Here is a 22,144-nt window from a genome sequence, read left to right as displayed (position 1 = left end):
GGTTAAATATTGGCCAAACAACCAAAACTAATTCCGTTATGGTTGAAAGGAAGATGGGAAACTGAACAGTGTATTAGCATGGACCAAATAATGCCAATACCAATGGAATTACAGTTATTTGACTCTATGGGTTAAATCAGAGCAAGAATGGTCAAAGTAAGGTTAAATGAAATAAATATTAAATAACACTGCAAATGTTATTGAAATCAATTACAAGGCTTTGTAATTGAAGGCAACATGTTACAAAATGAAGGTCCACTCTTACCTACGCTACCATGATTATTGTAAACCAGAGATAAAAAGCAAGATGTTAGGAAGGAGAATGAGTACAAGGACAAGCCAGAGCTGAAGAGGTCTCAGGAGATAAAGAATCCACATAAAAATGCTTCACAATTCCCTTCATACACAAGAACAGTCAATCAGACCACTTCTTGACCCTTACTTATCAACATATGACTAACAGTGCTACAGTAAGTTGCACAATGGGGTGTGAGAGCCATCAAGTAGAGACCCCGTCCAGCAACTCCAGATTTTAGCATTGGAGAGGTGGGGGCAGGATGACACCCAGCCTTACAATTCTCACTACTCTTCCTCCTTCTTTGCACTCTGCAGTGGAAATTCACTGAGCACTGATTATAGCAGGAGAGTGTTGGCTCAGCTGTGCACTTTAAGAACCCATGATGTCAGACCCATATTTTCCTTGGAGAGCTTCTCATCAGCTGCATTGTTCCAGGAAACCATGGTCTGTTCTGGGGCAACAAAGAGGGCCTGCCCTACACACACATCTCTGCAGAAATACAGACCTCAATGCTCACCCAAACCCCCACCCCCCGCCCCACCCCCCCCTACACCAGCGCCCCCCTACACCAGCCCCCTTGTGTTCACCCTGAGTTAGACAGTACACAGTGAGCAGCATCCGGGACTAGTAGCATTACACACGTCTGGAATGTCCCCTCTGCTAAGACACTGCTACTCGTTTTTACCACAGGTGCTGAAGAGTCAGTGATGAAAGGAGATGTATCAAAACAGGACAGGGAAATAATATGTTGTTCCGATGGGAACTATTAAGTGATGCTGCCGTTGATGTAGTCTATCTGGCCTTGACTTCTGAGGAACTCTGAAATGACTGAAAGATGGATTCGATCAAGTTACAGCATTGGGCCCCTGACAACTGTCAGGAGGGAGCTGATGAGAAAACTATTCCACAGCCCGGTGTCATGGTGCTGGTAGCTATGATGGGGAAATATAATATAATATTTTTTCGAGGTAAAATGATTATACACCATGATAAAATGTCAGTTGTATCACTTTGTCAATTGGTTGCAGGCATTCAGTTCAATGATGCCCCATGACTTTTAAACTAGCTAGTTAAACAGCATGATATATCACCTTCATTTTCATAGCTATTCAACAGGCACAGAGTGTACGCACTCATGTTCACACTTTGACCACATATCACATCTGGTTCTTACGAGATTATTCTGTTCTTCTCTTTTATGAGAATTTAGAGATTTTTCTGAATTATTCAAAGTTTTCCTGTTAACCTCTGGGGAAAATAGAAACCCCCCAGATAAAGAGCTTCACCCCGACTTTAGAGTTCATTGGAGTAAAGGGGGCAGAGGTGCACAAGTAAAATGTGTTTTACTGAAGCACTGAGGGGTGTCTAAGAGATAACATAGGTGGCTTATTGGTAAATAATGTGTTAATTGTGGGAAACAACCTGAAATAGCAGCAGAGGAGCTGTTTCAGAAAAGGTTCAACACAGATTCATTCTCAAGAATAATGTGAAGACCACCCGACTTCTGTTGAATAGAGTCATACAGAGAATGAAAGACGGACAGAACAAAAAAAAGGAGAGGGAGTGGAGAAAGACAGGTTACAACAACAGAGCTTGAAGCTCAGAGCTTCAGTTGTGCTGCTGCTGGAACAGCCGTGCCCCAGCAGACCAGTTCAGTCCTTCAGTAGAGCCCCGTCACTCTCCAACAAAAATACTCACAAAATAAAGGCTGAGCGCTCCAAGTAAAATCACTTCAACTGAGTTCAATAACTATTATTCATGTCCCATTTCTCCATCCATCTGCTACAGCTTCTGTGATGGTAATAATGTAAGCCCTCCTATGTTTTCCTAAGACCAGAAGAGGAGCTTGGGAGAGCTATGTCAACAAGGCCTTTTTGTTTTCATTTGTAAAACTCCTCCACCTTCATTTCCCAAACTGATGGCCATAACCCCTAGACATCAAGCATGTAAACCACAGGTACTCAGCAGGCAGCTAATGACGATGATGCTAATGTGGCAAGGTGGTGATTGGTGGTCCACCTAACACCGAAACCTCCGTGCAAGCCTTCATCCAAATAAAAAGAGCAGAGATGTGGATTCACATAATATAACGTATTGATCCACAGGTCTTGATATTAACATGCTGTTGTTAAAACTTGAAGAGATGATAACATCACTTTTCCTAACTGTGGCGAGATTGGAGCACAACGTGAAACACTATGGCAGGAAGGGTACTGTACCCAGCACACCAAAGAAATAAAAAAGGGTGCTTAATTGCTACCCACCACCACACATCGGAAAGAATGGCTTAACAGGTGCACCATCCCTGGGTGCAGCCATGTCCTTTCTCTTAAAAGGACAGTAGCATCTGTTACACTAACATGGCAAGTTCTCTTACCCAAAAGCGCCGTAGCCACTCAATAAATCACTGGACCAATACAGGTTGGCGCACTTTTCTGTTAGATTGTGTTGAAGCCTTATGACATTGCGACCCTGATTTGCACAACATCCTTTCATGGTTGGAGACTTGATTTCTTCAATATTTTGCCCTCACAAAGAATACTGGTCTCTCATTGATGTAATTTAATGATGCTGACAAATCCACATTGGACATGCAGTGGATGTCTTTCACAGTGCACAGTAGGTCTGTGTCTATTCTCTCTCTTTATCTCTTTAGAGGAAATATGCTGTCAATTTCAGACCTATGACCTTCAAAGGGCCAGTGAAGACCCTGACTGCACAGTGGGGTGAAACCGGGTCCCTCCTCTCTTTCACATGAGTATGTAATGTCTATACACATCCGAGTAATCCTTCTGTTGACCTATGTTCTGTTGACTCTTTGTAAAGGAGACTTTTGGTTGCAGCTTAGAAAACACATCCCCCTCAGGCTCTTCTCAGTTTGTTGTTGAACACGTTTTCCAATGAAGACATGTAACTATCCCAACAGGAGGCCTCAAACCACGTCACATTCGCTCCCTTTGTTCAGATTTCTCGAAATAGGCACCCTCTGGTAATCAAAAATATAAAAGACACTGACAGGCCACCAAAAACAGTCGTCACAGAAGACATCAAGTCAGTCTAGCGTCACTGTCACTCAAAAGGAAGCAGAAAACAGTGTAGATACCATGATCTCCTTCCACTCAGCCATGTTCACTCTGGTGCTCCTCTGTGAGCTCAGCGCCCACACCGTCTGCCAGGGCGAACCAACAGGGAAGCTGGAAGAAGCTTGGATGGAGCGGCAGAACTTGAATTCGATGCTGGATGATGAGGCGATGGCTGAGCCTTCCCTCCATGTGCCTGCGTACAGGCAGAGCTCCATCCAGGACAACAGACTGGAAGATGAAGATGGAACCCCCAAGATCATCGTCCTCTCAGTAAGTGGGTCCTCACAACATCCATGTTAGGCAATACCTCTAGTCTATTTCGACTCTGATCCCCACCATGCATGTAATTCTCTCTAACTGAAGTTTATGAGCAAGGATTTTCCAAAAATATCATCGAGACGTAAAAGGATAGCAATGTTTTACTGTCACAGTGGTAAAAAGTAGCAAGATGTCTTTGTCACCGCAAAGGTTTGGCCAGACATTTGTAGGGAGTTAGTCAGGCAGATGGTGTCATGGACATGGTGGTTGTCTCTGCTGTAATGGAACTGCATTGGAATAAGATGACGGGGGGAACAAAGTCACTTCAGCAAAAAAAGGCTTTGGAGTAACGAGGCCACTGTATTATAGTTAACATGGGTTAGGTGAGGCATTGGCCATCTTTTCCATGTGTTTTTTATTTCATTGAGCTGGCACTCGTCCAGACTCTGAGGTTTGGGACCCAGAGGGTCTGTTCTGCTACTTGATGTTCACTGTTGGGTCTTAAATTGAAAATCTTACAAAGCTGTTACAGATTTGCTGCGGCTTGAACTACCAGAGGATCCTTTACGCAGAACATTGCGAAATCATGGTGTGAACCAACGTTAAAAGTGGTTGATATGATTTAGTAGAAGTCTGCCCCTGCCAATGCACTGATCGACTCCCTCCCACAGGATATCGGATTGAAACGACACAGCAGACGGGGCCTGAACTCTGCTCGCGCTCCCCCTCTTCTCACAGAGCGCAGCACAGACCAAACTCCAGCTGAATACAACCTGAGAATTGAGCGCAGGGAGGCAGATCTCGACAGTGAGTATCAACTATGGGGTGCTCCTCTAATCTGAGATTTAAAAAAATCTTCGCCAATTAAAGTCAAAACGTATCGGAAGCTTGATGTGAATGGTCGACACAGCGATGTACCAGTTACTTCAGTTGTTCTTATGTTCTTCTATCTAGTGCTCCGATGTATGATAGGAAGAGTCTACCGCCCCTGCTGGCAGTCCTAAGGAAGTGCGACCCCTGCACCTCTGACTAGTGTCTTCAACCTGCTCTTTAAAACGTATAGTGCTCGTATAGAATGTGTTGCATGTTGTAAAAACAATAGTGTAAACAAATATATATATTAAAAAATGATACAACTTTATTAAAATTGAACAATATGTACAGTGTGTGTTTCATTACCGGAATAGAATTACAGTTCCACAGGCAACGAGAATAATAATAATAATAGATCCATGATGGCAGAGATACAAAAGATAAAAAAAGAGAAGCCTTTGGCAAAACTACCAGGTCAAAGTTAAACTGTGTCAACTGATTTAGTACCAAACCAAACTGGTGGGTTGACAGGGCTCAGATTTTCCAAATTGCCTCATGGTTATTTTGCATCAATGCATTATGCACATTCAAAAACACACATTTTACACTTTTCCCCGTATAACTGGAGAGAAGATGCATTGTCCATGCCTCCCACCTCCACAACTAAACCAAAATGTTCACACTCTGAAGAAGCTGGTAAGCTTGCCCTGCCCTGAAATCAGCTTCTTTTTACCAGGGGCTTTGGGGGCATTTTTCACAGGCATCTTCTTTGAGACTGTTATGGATGGCTTCTTCTGAGGGGGCTGGTTCTCCGAGCTGTCATCTTCATTTCCATCCACCTGCTTCCTCTTACAAGCTTTGACTGCTGTCTGGCTGGTGGGCTTCTTCCTGCTCTGGACAACCAGCCTCTCAGGGGCATTTCCACACCTTTGCCCAAGTGGACGTCCTCGCTCCTTCCTCACAGACTCTGTGTTCACCTCTGCTGGAAACAAACAAAAAAGGAAAAATACCTTAACAATATGTAAAAAAAACAAAAACAAGTATATAACAGAAGTGAAGGGGGGGGGTTGCATATCACAAAATTGTAGACATTAGCCTGCCGTTTAACAGCTGGTGTGTTTATTCTTCAGAGCTGAAACTGTACATTTGTCATGTAACCTGAAGGAGCACAGCCGGATTTCCCACAGAAAGGAAAAGAGTGATGGGGGAGGAGAAGGAGGGGTGTTCTTTAGTTTTCCTTTTACTACAGATGTGGGGGTGGCCAGGTTTTATAGAACGGGGAATCATTTAAAGGTTGATCGTAAGTACCAGTCCCCAGACTGGGACTGGGCAGGGTTCGAGGCCAGGCTGTGAGGGTGGGGCTAGGCATTGGTCCCACTGTGTGGCGTCAGAGGGAATAGAAGCCTATCCCAGAAGAGAGGGGGTTCTAAGAGTGTGTATGCTGCACTTTTCTGTGATGAAATCTGGACCCTGTTCTCAGCACGCAGCCTAGTGCAAGCAGTTAGAGGTGGGGAAATGGAGATGGATGTAACACAGCTAGAACTTGTACCTGTGCCCGGGTCCTCCACAGCAGAGGTGGTTTTTGGCTCCCAGTCTCCCTCATCTGGTACTGTGGTGATGGTCCGTTTGGGGGCAGGGTGCACACAGGTGGGGACCTGGCTGGTGCTGGGGAACTCCAGCACGCGGTTCAGGGGCAGCTCCTCATCCAGATAGGTACAGGCAAACTGGGACCTAATGACCAGTTTAGCGACCTTGAAAAAAAAAAAGACGGAATAGTTTTTAACTTGGAAAAGTGTCAGGGGGGGGGGTGACACAGAACTATATTGCAATCACAATTAGACAACGAACATTCCATAGATGGCCAAAACTTGACTTTGGTAGCCTATTAAAGAAGCGGGTGCAGCTCTAAGAACATCCTAGATAAAGTCAATGATCTCCAGGGGCCTCAATCCCAGGGACACTCAGTGATCCCCTCCTTTCATCCACCGTTTGATCTACGCCTGCTCTGGATTATCAGGATCCAAGGACTTCGCCCTCCGGGCTAGTGGGCCGCAGTAGGGAAGACGAATGTGAGGGAAGAAATACAGTTTGAAAAGCTGGGTGGGTGTGTAAAGCAGGAAAAAAAAAGGGGGGGGGGGGGGGGGGGGATCAAAGACCTGAGAGGTGGGGGGATGTTCAAAGAACTTCTCAAAAGAGCACCTAAAACAACAGTAACCCTCAGACCAGGAGCTTCAATAATGGGAGCTAAAAAGAGGGCTTGGCTTGCCCCCATTGCATTCTAATATAACACACCTCTCAGAAACAACGAGAGAGAGGCTGAGACATGGCAAAACAGGGCCAGAGTGGATAGAACACCTAATCCAATTAGAGCAGGTGGGGGCCTGACGTGGCACTGCGTGCAGAGTCCTCCATTCCCTGGAAGGAGTGGTTGGGGGGGGGCGTCCTGTCCTTACATAACCCCAGTAGACCGAACGACCCCCACAAACTCCAAACAAGAATAGACTGCACTACAGGCAGGCCTCCAAATGGTTATCATCATCATAATCTTGTAGATTATCAGAAGGCACGTACATGGTGTTCCAGCCATATTGATTAAAGTAGCGTTTAAGATTGTAGGAACGCCATGCACATGGCTTTATGATCTAGCTGTGGAGCATAGGCACACTCGAAATGCAGCTACCGTTTTACCCATTTTTAAAGTGCACATGCAACACAAATGTTGACAGGCCACAACCATGCATCTTGCAACAATTTCAACCATCATGCAAATACACAAAGTTTCCCAATCATGAAGACTTTCTCTTGGCATTAAATTCAAAACACAAGACAAAAAAAAAAAAAATGTGCATGATGTTTTCACGATCTCGCTTGGATTGAGATATATATATATAAAAAAGTGAAAAGCATGTGGGGAGACACAAAGCAGAAACTAGATCTGTCTGCAGTATCTCTCGAGTGTGCCAGTTGACGTCAGCACATGATGAAACTGTTGAAGAGAGCAGGATAAAGTTATTCAGCAGACAACAGGAAACAATAACCTTTCAAGTTCCCCCTGCCAGTCCAGTTACGCCACTGATATGGCATCCTCAAAGTGAATTTGATGCAGAAAGCTTCCGCCGGCCGAGTTCAGGAAACAGTGAGCTACCCAGGGACCATTACATTGCACTCAAACAGGAAGACCGGAGGATTGTGGGGAGCTAAAGTGACATCTGCTAGCGCAATCAAATAAAGAAGCCATTTCACAAAATGCGTTTAGCATACATGCTTAAAGGGGTTCAAGCAGTTTATTTCCATGTTGAAAGAACAGCCCAACCCTTTAAATCTAAAATTGTCATTGGAGATAATCTTTGAATGATTCAGCAGTTTGATGTCTGGATACTTTAATTGCCAACTACTGTGGTAGGGTGTATTAAACATACACATGTACCCGGTCCCTCTTGAAATCATTGTTCTCTAGTCTAGTGAAAAACAGAAACCAGTTTATACCAAGTGTAAGTATATACTGCACAGCCTCCTTGGCTGCAAAGAAAAGTCTAATATTTGATTATTTTACAGTTACAGATGCTAAAATAACATCTACATACCTACGGATATGACTCAACTAGATAAGGCAAAAAAAATTGAATCTACAATGCAGATCTTGCCCACATGTCAATAGGGTGGAGTCCTGCTGACCATGAGGATCAGGAGGTTGACGGTTTGAATCCCCTGCGGATGAGTAGTTTTACACCTCAGATTCGAGCAACACACTAAACCAACATAAGGAGTAATAATACAGCTGTGCAAACGTGAATTGTGGAAGCAAGTTAAGATGAGGGCGTCAGCTAAGCAAATAAATAATATAACACCGGGGAGAAATTACAGGGCGTAAAGACATTATTCAGTGTTTGTACATCTGATATAATTTGAGCTAACTGATGTTTGGGGTTTGGGTCCCCTGGTCTCTGTACTCAGAGGTGATGGGGGGGGTACCTTGGGTTTAAAGGATTCTTGACGATCCTGGACACGGTTGGCCAGCGGCTTTGGAGAAGACACCGAAGGAGCTGCAGGAGATCTGAGGACACAGAAGCGATCAGAAGGAGAGAGCAGAGTTCATGAGTCAGGGTCAGACAGGTGCACAAGCCTGAATGAGCAAATTCAATTTGTAATTGTGAAAAGACAACCTCCATCACGCTTGCACTAACCCTCCTTCTACTTGTCTTGGCAAAGGATCAACCCCACTTGCCTGGAGTGTCTTGTGGGTAAAGACAATGAGCATGAGGCTACCTGAACAGTGTGAGCATGCAGGTCTCCTCTGCCTCAGTGAGGACAGCCAGGTCCTCAGACAGCAGGTCTGCCTTGTTCCTGCACGGCGGGACCAGGGCCTCCTCATCAAGCAGTGCCATCAGGACCTTCACTGTCTCCCGCCCACCTAACGCGGTGGCGTGGTTGATCGCATATGCTTTGGGCTAACATTCAACAAAATACATACTTTAGATTGTTCATATTTCAAATATATACACACATGTAAAGGGATTGTAGAGGCCACCAAAATGAATGAGCTTCAGGACCAGACTGCAGTATGAGTTACCCTGGCTGGACTTATCCCTGTTCCACTAGCCGTCTTTTTCCGGGTCTGATGGATCTGCTGGATCCTCTCCTGCAGGTCCCTGGCAGTCTCCTCTGCTGCAGAATACACCATATCATCCCTGCTGCGGCCCTTCACAAGAGCTGCTCGAATACTGGTCACTAGTCTTATTCCCGCAATACTGTGGAGAATAATGAAAAAAAGTTAATCTCTAAATACAAACAGATTCAGTGTCTAGACCTAGTTACTGATAAAAACACTGCATTAATAGCAATAATGCATATTTTGCACTGACTTAGTTGAGAGCACATTCCCATTAATAATTCAAAAGCATAGCATTTACTTAATATAGGAAAATGAGCAAAAAAAACTATCAACGATCAAACGAGCAACTTGAAACATTGGCATAGAGCAGTCACACTTTGGGTCTTAAAAAATGGGTGTAAACATTGTAGTAAGGTGGGAAGGAATGGTCTTAAATCCCCTGATCAAGCGCTTGTTTAAGAGAGTGAGGCTCAGTAACAGAATCATCTGGGAAAACAGATGTTAGCTGAACAAGAGGCCCTGAACCCTCTATGGAAGGTGTTTGTGTGTGGAAATACAGTACTCCACTGAGGGGGAAGGGGGAAGGCTATGGGTGCGGGCTGTTGAAAGAGCAATTCTGGCTCCGAACATTCACAATCTCATCATAGAAGCACCATGCAGCCGTGTTGGTAGGAAACCCTTTGCAAAGCTTGCAGTCATCAACACAACTGAGGGGCTAACATGAAACAATATGTCATTCTACAGCCATGTTAATACCACTATGGAGCTACAGTCAGAGATCATGAAGCATCACAGGTAACTCCTTCACAGCAGTTTCTGCTGTGAAGGAAATCCTTTGGTTACACACAGCATTACCTCAACATTCAGTACTTATAATGATTTAAAAAAAGAAAGCTTTTGTTGCATTGCCAAGAACACGTTGCACTGTATAATGACAGATGGGGGAGGGGCGGATCAAGGGAAGCTTAGTTTGATGATAATTCCCCTAACTGATCAGACCGATAAAGTCCAAAAAGATATTTTGACTGTTGGCAAATTTGTCTTTTATGTTAAGATAAACATGTTTTTGCAATTTATACGCTATCGTAAGACCTTGCGTCAGAGGTCATTAGGAGTTATTTCAAGAAAACAACAAGATCTAGACACCATGATGGGGCAGGTGGGATCTATTGACAAGGCCGAAGTGCAGAACAGTCTGTTCTCCATGTGCTTTTTACAATCAACAGAATTCCCAAACAGATGGGCTTCACATCTATTCTCAAACACTACCACCAGGACTGTGTCCAGTGGTGTTACGTCTTAGTGAGATGTGGTCAAAGATGGGTACAGATTCCAGATCGTGTCTTTCACCTGGGGTCAGGGTTATCTCCCAGTATCTCGTCCAAGTTGTCCATGAAATGGACAAAGTCGGACAGTCCTTTCAAGTGTTTCCTCAGTGGATCAGACTCAGCTGGGGCATAGCCTCTCCCCCCCAGCTGGATGGCCCTTACGAAAGAGGTCACGGCCTGAAATGCAGAACAGAGATGGAACATCATTTTCTGACAGATCAATAGAAGTCACCTTAGCGGAATGTAAACAAATAGAGTTTTTACTGTACCAGGAAGAGTGATGTGTCCTTGTCCCGTGCTGCATGCTTGAGGTTGGTAAATGCTGCGCGTCCAAGCGAACGATTAGGTGTATCAAGAATGTGTGCTAAAGCTATGTCATTCTTGGTGTTGACTAGCAGATTTAAGTATGAGCAGAACACCATCCTCATTACCTTTTTAACCTTGGAGATTGAAAACAAAAATGCAAGTCAGTTGACACCACTCCAACCAAATGATCCTATTAATCAGCCAAGCACTCTCAAATTCATGGCACGACGGAGAGACAGTTTTACTAGACCCATAAAAAGTTATATTCTTTGAAAAAGAATTGGTAAATGCAACTCGGCTTGCAAAGGCTTTTGAACGACAGGTAGGTTTATAAAACCCAAAATTCATAAACCTCATCACTCTAGCTCCTAGCATAGTAGCAACTAGTTTCTAACACAAATCATCAGTTGTCAAAGCATCTGGAGAGGAGACTGGGCTGCAAAAGCTCTTGTCCAAGCCCACATTGTGTTGCGTTTTAAAACATCTGCCTGGTAATTGAATTCACATTTCTCACATAAATCTGAGTGATATGATTTAAAGTTCCTCTTAATAAGAGCAAGACAGATTTCAGAGGGTAAACGAGTGCTGAGAAAACTGGGAAAGAAGAGATGAATGAATCCTTGCCAAAGGGGAAAATTAGACAGCACACACAAAGTTCCTGTTTGGAATTTGGTATAATGACATGAGCCAATATTACATTTCATTCTATGGACACAACCCCCATCACTGATGCAGAGGGGGGAATTATATATTATGAGCAGCTATTACCTGTGTGCTGCATGGCCTTGACTTGCTTGATGGAGTTAAAGGGACTGTGGAATCCCTCAGATCACCAGTCTCTGCATTACCTGTCAGAAACTGGAACAGCTGGATCTTGGCAGCAAACAAAACATGGAAGTTAGGCTTGGCCGACTTAGCTTTTTGGCTTTGCTGGCGTCTATGAAGGCAGAAATTTGTGGCCTGTTTAACTTTTTAATAGCAACCATTCTTTGGCAAAATGACAAGCAAATAGGTAGCTGGTAACACAGCTGTGTAAAGGCACAGGTCCAGTTTAGAGAGAATAGAAGGTTGAAGCTGTATTTAAAACTATAAAAAATTGTATTAAGAGTGTCTGCTAAAATGACTAAATGTAAAACGGGGTCCTAGTGAACCCATCTAAATCATACTCATCCTGGTATCAATCAGATGTACTACTCACTGAGCTCAAAGTCTCCCCTGGGTCTGAGTCGACGTTCAGCTGTTTGTACATAGACTGGATATCAATCAGGTCCACAGTGTTTGTCCGTTTCAGAAAGGATTCGTACGCTCTCCGAATGAGGTCATAGTTCTCTGGGCGTGGGGAGTCGTTGTGGGGTAGGTGAAGCTTGTCACACAGTAAGTATTTCCAGATCATCAGAACTTCACTCAGCACCACACTAAACTCTCCACACTCCTGTCAAAGAGAGCGAGAAAAAGAAATGTCATCAGGCACGACCACATGTTATGGAAGAAATCAGTGTCCTTGAGTCCTATGTTACCATGGGGAAAAAGCTACTCTACTTTCATTGGGAATCTTATGGTGATGCTGATGTCAAGTGTGTTTGAGGCCTTAATGAGGGAGAATATGACCTAGTAGAATAGGGTTCAAGTGATTGAGTGACTGTGTGTGTGTTTGTGTTTAACACTACCACACTCTTGAAATGTATTGTGCTCATGCACGTCAATGGAATATCTAATGCCAGTGAAAAAATGGCAGCCCTGCTGTTACTACATACATCCTCATCAGTATTTTGTGGTGCATTTATTGGTAATATTTACCTGTTTATTGACGTCTGCTATGACAAGTTGTAAAACCATCAATATTTCATTTGCTCCCAAAATAGTTGTCCTCTCCGAGTCCAGAACTCGGTGACATTCTCTTCTAAAGATTCTCACCATTGTCTTCAGACTCTCCTCCAAAATCGCCATTGTACCTGTTACACACAACATAATTTGCTGTAGGCTATTTTTTGTCCATTACTCGAGAGCAATTTGACTTGAGGGATGCGATTTATGTTACCAGCAACCAAGATTAGATAGATACAATTAAGTAACTGTTTTACACGGACAGTTCAAATGCATACTGTACTGCCAACCAACTAGAGCTTTACTTTATATTCCGTTGCAACAAAGTAGCAAATACAATTTACCTTTTCCAGGCACAAACAACCACTCACCTTGCTCTGAAGTCTAGCTCGGATTAAGATGCATCCAAAACAATAATTAAAAGTAAACTAAACGCACTAACGTAGCTGACATTTTGAAAATTTAAATCTCCTTCAACGAATGAATCCGACCAATGATGTCTCGTCTCGGTAATGACTGATCAAGGATCATCACTGAATGGGTTTCATCGTGTAACTATAGATTACATTTTGTTCATACTACACATTTGTAAGGCTAAGAAAACGTAATATTCACAATTATGTACAACAATTTAAAATGATTAACAGTTAGTTGTTCCTAACGTTTATTCGTCATTGGCTTAATACACATCCATGGGGCAACCACCCTTTAGATTGTGCTGCAAATTGGTACATTCTGCTTCCGACCCGGAACTAATGAAAAACTAGTTTAAGACGCCCGGGCTGCCTCCCGGTGCATTGTATTATCGCTCACGAATATTTTTGACTCAACTTCACTCGATTTCAGATTAACCGGGCGGCTTTGGGTTTCCATTATCTGGACGACACTAAACCAAGGACATAGACAAGAAGTGCAGCACGTTTAAAGAATGAATGAAAGGCGCGCGGAGGTATGAGTCAATGCAACATGAATAGCTTTATAGTGTAAAACCTTTTGTCGAAACGATGTATCCAGAAGCTCAGGTCAGTCGACAAACTGAACTTGGACGATGTGTTTTACTTGGTGACCAAATATCCATTATTATATTAGTACATTTACCAGGAAACCGAGCTAATGTTAGCTAGAACGTTATAGTTCTACCTATTCTAGTTATCTAGCCAACCAAAGTTAACTGAGCTAACCAAGCAAAGCTTTAGCAAAACTGTAGAGCACTGTGAAGGCAATGAAATCTCATACACATGTTTAATCACTCTATTACATGATGCTAGTTACACGTGGTAAACTGTACATGCTGCACAACTACTAACTAGCCACAGCTTTAACTTATAACGTTAGCACTAACAAGCTAGCAAGTCAGCGAGCGCCTCGCATAAGCTAACTACTCAACATTACAACAGATAACGGGCCATATGGTCTGTTCTGCATCCCAGTTCATGCTAGCCTTCAGTTAACCCATTTTGACTAAAACATGATGTCACTTAAACAGCAAGAATAACGTCACGGTGTGCTGGTGACAGCTGTCACCTATGCCCTTTCACACATTTAAAAAACTTGAATTTACATGAACCCAGGGTCCGTATGTGTGGGAGAGACGTGTTGAACACACACACCACTCCTTGGAAACACTGACTACATGACTGTCTGTTCAGTCTCTAGTGGAAATGCTGCATGTTGAGGCGGCCGCTGGTCTTGTAATCACTTATGTTAACTCTACAGTACCAAGTTAATACACCCCATTGGAAACAGTTGTAACCCATTAGATTGTGTATAGCCAACAAAAACACTTGTCTCATAATAGATGTTGAAACAAATTTAAACTTTACTATAATGCTGCTGTCATCCCATTTCAGGTGTGGTGAAGTCAACTTGATCAACTGATTTGACAAAGGTTTATTCCAAGTAGACACAATGCAGGACGACAGCCGTCGCAGTGCCAGCTACACTGTGCCGTGTGAGGGTTATGTGGATGTGGTGGAATTCAGCCCATTTGACAACGGCACAGCAGGGTCCCTTCTGGCCTATGGAGGAAACCAGCTTGTGGTTGTAGGCAGTGTCCGGTTCCAGGTTAGTGAGATCTAGGTCCATTTTGTGGAATGTTTTAGTTCAGTCTGTTTACTTTTGACTTTTTATTCAGCTGTGCTGTTTGTTTTATATGCAGGAGGAAGATCTTGAGGTAGAGGGAGTTGAGTTTACGACACTGCAGATTTTCAGCCACACGTTGCGTGTGGATGCTCTTGCTTGGAGTCCTGAATCTCATCTGGACAAGTTGCCCCAGCTCATAAGGTAGGCTCCTGTGTGACACTCTAAGCGCTGTCACAATAAAGCTATGAAAATCATATATATCAATACAAATATATATATATGACTTTCAGCTTCAGCTGCATTCATTTATTCATTTTTATTCATGTATTTATCCAGATTGGTCTTAACAAAATGGACTTAAAGGCTTAAACATAGTGACCACAGAGCAGTCAAAGCTTACAAACGAGATTAGCCTAGTCATCATGGTCTCACAGAGTCACGCTGTAGGTTTTGGAAGGGGCTACAATAACCTGCTAGAAAGCAATGCTTCTTCTCTAATTGGAATCTTGGATGGGAATGCCACAATCCCTCTGGAGGTGTTTCAGATTGCTGTAATTGAAAGAGAAAGGCAGTGATACTTCCTGGCCCTTCCGTGGTTAGGCCTGCAGGGCCCTGAGTGCAGCCTTGTGACGTCCATACATGTTATTGCACTGATGGCTTCCCCGCTCATGTTCCAGACCCCTCCACCCTCCCCCTTCCACCCCCATTTTGCACGTATCGGTGCCTTCCAGGAAAAGTACAGTGTTCTCACGGGCGTGCCTGAGGCAGTGGCCTGGAGAGGGGGCCAGGGCAGGCGAGGGTGGGTGGGAGAAGAGGGCTTGTGCTGGGGCTCTACCAGGTTCTACCAGGCCAGCAAGGGATGTCCAGTCAGCAACACACTATTGGGAACCAAGATGAGCTGTGAGTCTGGTCTACCAGTACTGTCAAACCTCTCCAGCTAAGACGGTAAAAAGGGCTGTGATGATATTCTGATGATAGGCATCGTCTTTAGAAGTGCCTGCTCTTTCATCATATTACAAAAGTTAAACAATTCAATATGTGAGGTTTGCTTTGGCGGATTTGTCTAGGTGGCCATTTTAAATGCATTGTAAGGAAACTTAATTGCAGAATTAAACATTATTAGCAAATACTGGAGTAGGATCTAGTTTATACTAATCTACTGCTATCATTCTGAGTATACATTCGATGTGTCATGACCCGAGTCCATATGTTTCTGCAACTTGTGATGTGTGTGCTTTTTTTAAAGTCTTGTGTAATTGTGTGAATAATTACTGGTATACACTCCAGCTGATTAGAGGGAAAGTAGGCTCCCTGGCTTTGCTTAGGATTTGAAGAGAGAAATGGTCAAATGGCGTGAGCCTTCTTGTTTTTCTCTATGTTTATCTTACAGTGCAATTACAATCTCCCTGGCGATGTTTTCCTGGATGAATGTCCAAGTCCTTACCACACGCATACTTACTCACACTTATCCAAAGGTGTCAGGGCCGGCAGCAGTCACACGCATAGATGTGGGTGGGAGGAAGGTGGTTTCTCAGGAAGACGTTTAGGCTCTGTTAGGATGTTCTCTCTCCGTGTTTATTTTTATTCTTCATCTCACTTTCTTTCCCTCTCCAGATTTTGCACCGCAGCGGCTGACTTCAAACTGAGGGTGTTGTCTTCTGACCTACAGAACAAACATGAAGTCAAGGTACTGGACCATCTGCACTCCATCAACAACTCCTGTCTTTAGGTCACTTGTGTTTCAAGGGATAATTATCTTACTGGAATATTATTATTCTGTTGATCATATTCCATTCCATTGTTCATATTAGAATGCTGTCAAGTGTATTTCAGTACAGGCAGGTGTTTATGTCTTTGCTGGTATGTTGGATCTGGAGTTATGGAATGTTTGTTTCCTTAGATGTAAAACTTCTCCCTTTTAACAATTGAGAACTGTAGCCTCCCTTTTAACTTAACTGTCATGTCTGCAATTATGTTCCTAGCTACCTGAAAACAGAAGCAAACATTGCGTGTAGTAAGTTTAATAGTTATGGAAATCAAATTAGTAGTAATTAAAGGTTATAAATCAGTAATGGAATAATGAGTACCTAGTGAGCCAACAGTTGGCCAATAAAAGCTCTCATACAATGAGGGGGAAAAAGGAAAGTTTCCTATTTGCACTTGTTTGCTTATTTTTGTGGACATCTGTGTCGTTCAGGTTTTTGGCGGTCACACCAGCTTCATCAATCACTTGGTGTACGAGCCCACGGAGGGACAACAAATAGCTTCCGTCAGTGACGACCACACTTGCAGGTCAGGATGACCCTCTCTGGCTTCTAGGCCTGACTACAGTAGAGACTGTTCGTTTGTCTGTCTTCTCTTCCTCATTCTGTGTTCTGTTCTCTGTTAATGGTGCAGAAAGTCCTGACTGGGATTCCACAGCGAAACCCAACGCTTAGTTCAACATGCCCCAGTGTTGCTGTGCGTAAGCACACAACTGCCTCCCAGCTTTTCTAACTAATTAGTTAAATATGGAAATCCAATTAGTTGCTGAGTCTTTCCCTTCCTGGGGAAAGGGGGAAAGGTGGGTGGGGTGGGGGGGGTTCTTAACAAGGTCCCCAAATGTGTCTTTTCAATCAGTAGTGGAAAAGGAAAAGTGTGTTAGTAGCCAGGTCTAACCACAGGGATTGTTCTCCTTCCCACACATACACACACACTTGTACTTATCTGTTATGTGTTACTGGAGTCTGAGTTCTCAGTAATGGCCTATAATATAATATGTAAGTTTAATCCGCTTTCAATTAAACTGTAACATCTGGCTAATAGTTAGATGTGTACGATAGCTACTATAAATAAAGAAAATAGAAATTCTAGATCTAGATTCTGTATGTATTATTGAATCTGTGTCCTAAGGGTTATGTACCCATGGTTTCAGATGATAATTCTACCACAGAAAAGGTTCCTCCAGCCACGACTCAGCAGGAACGGGCAGTTGTTTTTGAGGTTTCAGAGTGTCATGGTAACGGCACTGTCTGGGTCACAGCCACTGATCCGCTCCCTCCTTTCCCCCCGTGGCTGTGGGAGGAGGGAGGGGATGAGCAGAGAGAGGTGAGGAAGGCCCCTCTGAAGCAGAGAACATCCGCTGGGTCCGCTCAGCCCTCCCTCTACTGGCCGGCCAGAGAAAACAGGGCTGCACTCCATCTGCAGAAAGATTTAAAGACATGTCATCTTGAGAAAATATAGGACGCAGGAAGAAGAGAGAGGCGTAACGAGTGAAAGATCAAGTTAATAGGACAGAGCTTTTCAGTCAGCCCACCCAAACTGAGCCCCTAATAGGAAAGGGGGAAACTGACTTCTCCCTGTGTGTACACGTAATTACCTTCAGAACCAAACTGGGCTTGTGTGACTACAAGCTGCCGTCACCTCAGTGTCTGGCATGTTGTTACCACAACATGACATTTTGTTCCTGTCGGAGCAACTTGTAGCTGTAGGCCACGACCTCTGGACTATACCACCTGCTAGATGTCACAACCTTGATCTCGATTGCATTTGCTACCCTACTCTGGACAGCTATCTATATATATTTCGGGGCGTTGGACAGTTCACAGATGACCTGGGATAGTGGATGAAATCCACTGTCTACAACTGTATGGGATCCAAACTCCTTTCCCCATCAGTTTGAATCCTTTTTAAATGAAAATAATAATGATCGCACTAGGTCATGCTCACCTCTCTATTGGACTAAACTCTTGTCCTAATCATCACTCCTTCCGCTTCCGTCCTCTCAGCACATGTTCTCACGCATTTCAAGTGCTTCGCTATCCCTCTGATGTAGTGCAAGGGGCTCCCAGCCCTAGAGGGGTGAGTTGATCCAATAAAAGTGACTAATGGCCTAGGTCATTTCAACAATCCAAATATCTAATGTTTAAAGACAATGTTATTGCTTGAGACACTTGAGCAGGTCCGATTAAGATGGATGCTGAGGTGGTGAAGTAGAGAAAGGGCGCGTACCTCTGACTCAACTCTCCTGCGAGACATCCGAGGCAGGATTATTGTTATCTCTGGTTCCCCGTAGGGTCGCCACGGTTGTTTACCCTGCGCACTCTCTGATAAATCAGATCACAGTGTACACAACATTTCCCCGTTTCCTCCACTTTTGGGAAAACATTGACAAACCCAAACAGTCTGGCCAGCTGGTTTTCTCGCTAGGATCTAAAGTACAGCAACTTCAAATGCTCGACTCCCCTTTCAACTCTATTGTGCAGGCAAGCCGAGTGTTACTTTTTGATGCTGTGTCAGTCGTAGTGTTATGCAATTACACGGTGCTTTGTCAGAGGCGGTTGCTCTTGTTTTTGCATCTCATGCCTTTCACCTCTTTCGGCAAGGGTTCCGTTTAACTGGGCAGGCCTCCCCCATCATCTGAAGGGCAGCGTGGTTGACCACGGTTTGGCTGGCGGTGGCGTAGCGTGCGATTGAACTCTGTTTGGTTATAATCTGAGAGGAGAGGGTTGAGGCTTGTTTGTCTGCTGTGGTCTGAGGGTTTTAACCTCACACACACTACGTACATGGAAGAGGGTTGGACTCTGAACGGGGCAAGAGGAAAAGGCCCCAAGAGCTCTAGGGTTCAACTCCTGTTGAAAGGGCGAGGGCCCCCCCGTCCCCCTTTCAACAGGAGTTGAACTGAGAAAAGTTGGAGGAGAATTGAGAAAAGTTAAGAGTTTGCAGAAATCTTCCGTTGAGAAGGGCTAATCATCCTGATCTGTCTTTGCCACTTGTACCCCCGAGGACATTAATCTCTCCCATAACCGCTCGACATTTAGACTGGCTTTGGAGGACTTTGAGGCTTCAGATGAAGTCTTCTGCATGACCTCATCAGTCAGCGCCTTCATCATTCCCCGGTTATTAATTTATTAATTTATTTGAGATTCCCAGAAACCTTTGCAAGTCTGGCGCCCCTTGCTCGGGGGAACTTGCCAGGGTGGTGCCTTAGATGTGGGTTGGGTTTAGATCCAGCTTTCAGAAGCTTCTGTCTCTTCCATCCATGTGATTTATTGCCACAGTGTGCAGGTTCATTGTGTCATCAGTCCCAGTGCTCGGCCCGTCCATCTTCACAGCTCAGAGACCAGCTTAAAGACAAGATCCCCTCTTTTCTAGGAAGAAGGGAATTTACTGGTATTTCTGCACATCTTCTCCACCGTGTAAAGATTAGCCCAATGGCGACCTACAGGAAATTACATGCTTTCAAATGACTTATCTCTCATCATTATACCCTGCAAACACCTTGTGTGCTAATAGAAGGAGGTGATGGGAGAAAGGGAAGTTAACCAAGGTACAGTAGACCTTTGAGACAAGAAGCTGTGAGAGAACAGCCAGCCAGCGACACTTTGTTCCATGGTATTTTTAGCACATTTGTGTTATCCTTTGTTCTCTGTGCTGTCAGCACCAAGCCTTCCGACTGTGCGTCATCTCTGCACACAGAGGGTGGCTAGACTGTGGAAGCTATTTTAGGACCTGTGTGCTTACAGTCTGACCAGCCTATTATTTTTTACTTTTTTGTCTTAATAATGTTTTTTTTTTCTGAGGATTCAAACCCAGCTCTTGAATTCCAGGCTCCCTGCATGTGATTGGGGACCAGGGGTTGTTGAAGACAGCAGCCGCACTGTTACAAAACAATTCAGTTAGAACCCCTGATTTCTGCATTGATTGGACGGCATGTACAAGTCCATGGTTTGACCTAACCTGTATCTTGTTATTTACATTTTACATTTAGTCATTTAGCAGACGCTCTTATCCTGAGCGACTTACAGTAAGTACAGGGACATTCCCCCGAGGCAAGTAGGGTGAAGTGCCTTGCCCAAGGACACGTCATTTTGCACGGCCGGGAATCGAACCGGCAACCTTCTGATTACTAGCTCGATACCCTAACCGCTCAGCCACCTGACTCCCAATTGTTGTTATATTTGATGCATCTCACAGGGTGTGGGACCTGCAGGGCAATGAGACGACCTCCTTCAGACTGCGTTCCCCTGGCATCAGTGTGTGCTGGCACCCCGAGGAGGTCTTCAAGGTACCCATACAGCATTGGAATCTACAGCAATGCCTCCTGAATTTCCTTCAGGATTATTAAAGTGAATTGATCTCTCGTTACTGGTATATGAGAAAAGGCTAGGCAATTCTAATGTTTCAACGTCTTTCTTTCTTTGCAGCTGATGGTAGCTGAAAAGCGGGGGACAATTCGCTTTTATGACCTGGTTACCCGGCAGGCTATTCTGTCGCTGGACTGCGGCCAGTCTCCACTCATGTCTGCTGACTGGTGTCTCACCAATACCATCAAGGTTGGCGCTGTGGTGGGCAGTGATTGGCTCATCTGGGACATAACCCGCTCCAGGTGAGTGGACAAGAGAGCCCAGGTTCAGCTTTTTGTCTACTCTGCCCACTGTACCGAATTCCATCATGGGAAATGACAGTAATGTGCTAGGTAAAAGGTCAACTCTAATTATTTGTTCTCCTTCAGTTACCCTCAAGAGAAAAGGCCTGCCCATGTAGGCCGAGCGCGGCTCTTCAAGTAAGAATTTTCACCCTATATTGGAGCCTTATTGTTCGCCATGCATTAGTATATAGGCTTTCCTACAATGGTCCAACTGTTAACCAGAGGATATGGTAATGACTTCACTTCTAATGAGGATGGAAATAATAATGGTGCTAATCATGGGTTCCATTTACTTACACAGGTGGTCGAGGGCCAATGAGAACCTCTTCTCCACTACGGGATGTCCAGGAAAAATCAGCAGTCAGCTGCTGGTGCATCATCTGGGTCACCCACAGGTCAGTCTGCTTTGTGTTTGTACTGGCTCCCTGTCAAGGTTAACGATACCCTGTGAAGAACCTTCCACTGGTCCCTGTAAGTTAAATAAGAGTTCCGTCTTTGAGGATGCAAATGAATTGCTGTGCCTTATGTTGTATGTGTTGTTGTTTCAGCCTGTTATGATTGGATCAGCCATGGTGGGGGCAGGGCTGAGCTGGCACAGGACACTTCCACTATGTGTTATCGGCGGAGACCGGAAACTCTTCTTGTGGATGACAGAAATGTAAATTTGCACTTCACTTGGGGATATGGATTATAGACACTATGCTTCTGTGTCACAAGGTCCTATTTTTGTATTTTGGTAAAGTGTGTCATAACGTTTCAATAAACTTATTTGTATTTAATGTGATGTGTGCTAATGGGATACTGGACAAATACACAAGGTGACCTTTGGTATTTGTGACTGACCACCTCTGTGTCACCCCCTGGACAAACCCATGGGTTGATCTGGCTTCTGTGAAAACCTGCCTGTTTTTTCTCAGAAGAGTTGAGTAAGCTCCAGCTCACAGGAATGTGTTAGGTCTACCGTGCCAGCACACCACTCTACTGGTCAACATGATAATCACTCCTCCACAGGTGCACATTCTCTCACTCTCTATCTTCTGCTTTTTTCCTCTCTCTCTCTCTCTCTCTCTCTCTCTCTCTCTCTCTCTCTCTCTCTCTCTCTCTCTCTCTCTCTCTCTCCCCCCCTTTTTC

The 22,144-nt window shown here is 44.2% G+C and overlaps 3 protein-coding genes across 5 annotated transcripts; 2 read left to right on the top strand and 1 right to left on the bottom strand.

Annotated features, from left to right (window-relative positions):
* The first annotated feature begins 3,402 nt into the window (after positions 1-3,402).
* pmch (pro-melanin-concentrating hormone) lies at positions 3,403-4,643 on the top strand. Its single transcript, XM_067254845.1, has 3 exons — positions 3,403-3,651; positions 4,311-4,446; positions 4,594-4,643. Exons 1-3 carry the CDS (start codon positions 3,403-3,405, stop codon positions 4,641-4,643), a joined length of 435 nt encoding a protein of 144 aa, XP_067110946.1.
* Positions 4,644-4,803: 160 nt separating this feature from the next.
* parpbp (PARP1 binding protein) lies at positions 4,804-12,928 on the bottom strand. 2 transcript variants are annotated; one of them, XM_067254277.1, is made up of 11 exons: positions 12,894-12,928; positions 12,496-12,650; positions 11,897-12,130; positions 11,467-11,571; positions 10,662-10,832; positions 10,415-10,569; positions 9,023-9,200; positions 8,719-8,900; positions 8,425-8,506; positions 6,002-6,203; positions 4,804-5,434 (listed from the first exon to the last, which is right to left on the bottom strand). In XM_067254277.1, the coding sequence occupies exons 2-11, from the start codon at positions 12,643-12,645 to the stop codon at positions 5,130-5,132; spliced, it is 1,764 nt and encodes a 587-aa protein (XP_067110378.1). In that variant the 5' UTR covers positions 12,646-12,650; positions 12,894-12,928; the 3' UTR covers positions 4,804-5,129. The 2 variants fall into 2 exon arrangements, with proteins under 2 accessions (XP_067110378.1, XP_067110379.1); XM_067254278.1 differs by having other exon boundaries at positions 4,804-5,431.
* Positions 12,929-13,334: 406 nt separating this feature from the next.
* nup37 (nucleoporin 37) lies at positions 13,335-21,792 on the top strand. Of its 2 annotated transcripts, none has more exons than XM_067254617.1 (10): positions 13,335-13,471; positions 14,373-14,586; positions 14,681-14,805; positions 16,219-16,291; positions 16,802-16,896; positions 20,560-20,650; positions 20,790-20,971; positions 21,098-21,148; positions 21,315-21,408; positions 21,562-21,792. In XM_067254617.1, exons 2-10 carry the CDS (start codon positions 14,431-14,433, stop codon positions 21,673-21,675), a joined length of 981 nt encoding a protein of 326 aa, XP_067110718.1. In that variant the 5' UTR covers positions 13,335-13,471; positions 14,373-14,430; the 3' UTR covers positions 21,676-21,792. The 2 variants fall into 2 exon arrangements, with proteins under 2 accessions (XP_067110718.1, XP_067110719.1); XM_067254618.1 differs by having other exon boundaries at positions 13,467-13,544.
* The last annotated feature ends 352 nt before the right edge of the window (positions 21,793-22,144 follow it).

Source organism: Osmerus mordax, chromosome 17 (assembly GCF_038355195.1).
Source record: "Osmerus mordax isolate fOsmMor3 chromosome 17, fOsmMor3.pri, whole genome shotgun sequence".
NCBI classification, from domain to species: domain Eukaryota; kingdom Metazoa; phylum Chordata; class Actinopteri; order Osmeriformes; family Osmeridae; genus Osmerus; species Osmerus mordax.
This window is presented reverse-complemented; position numbering and strand designations above follow the sequence as displayed.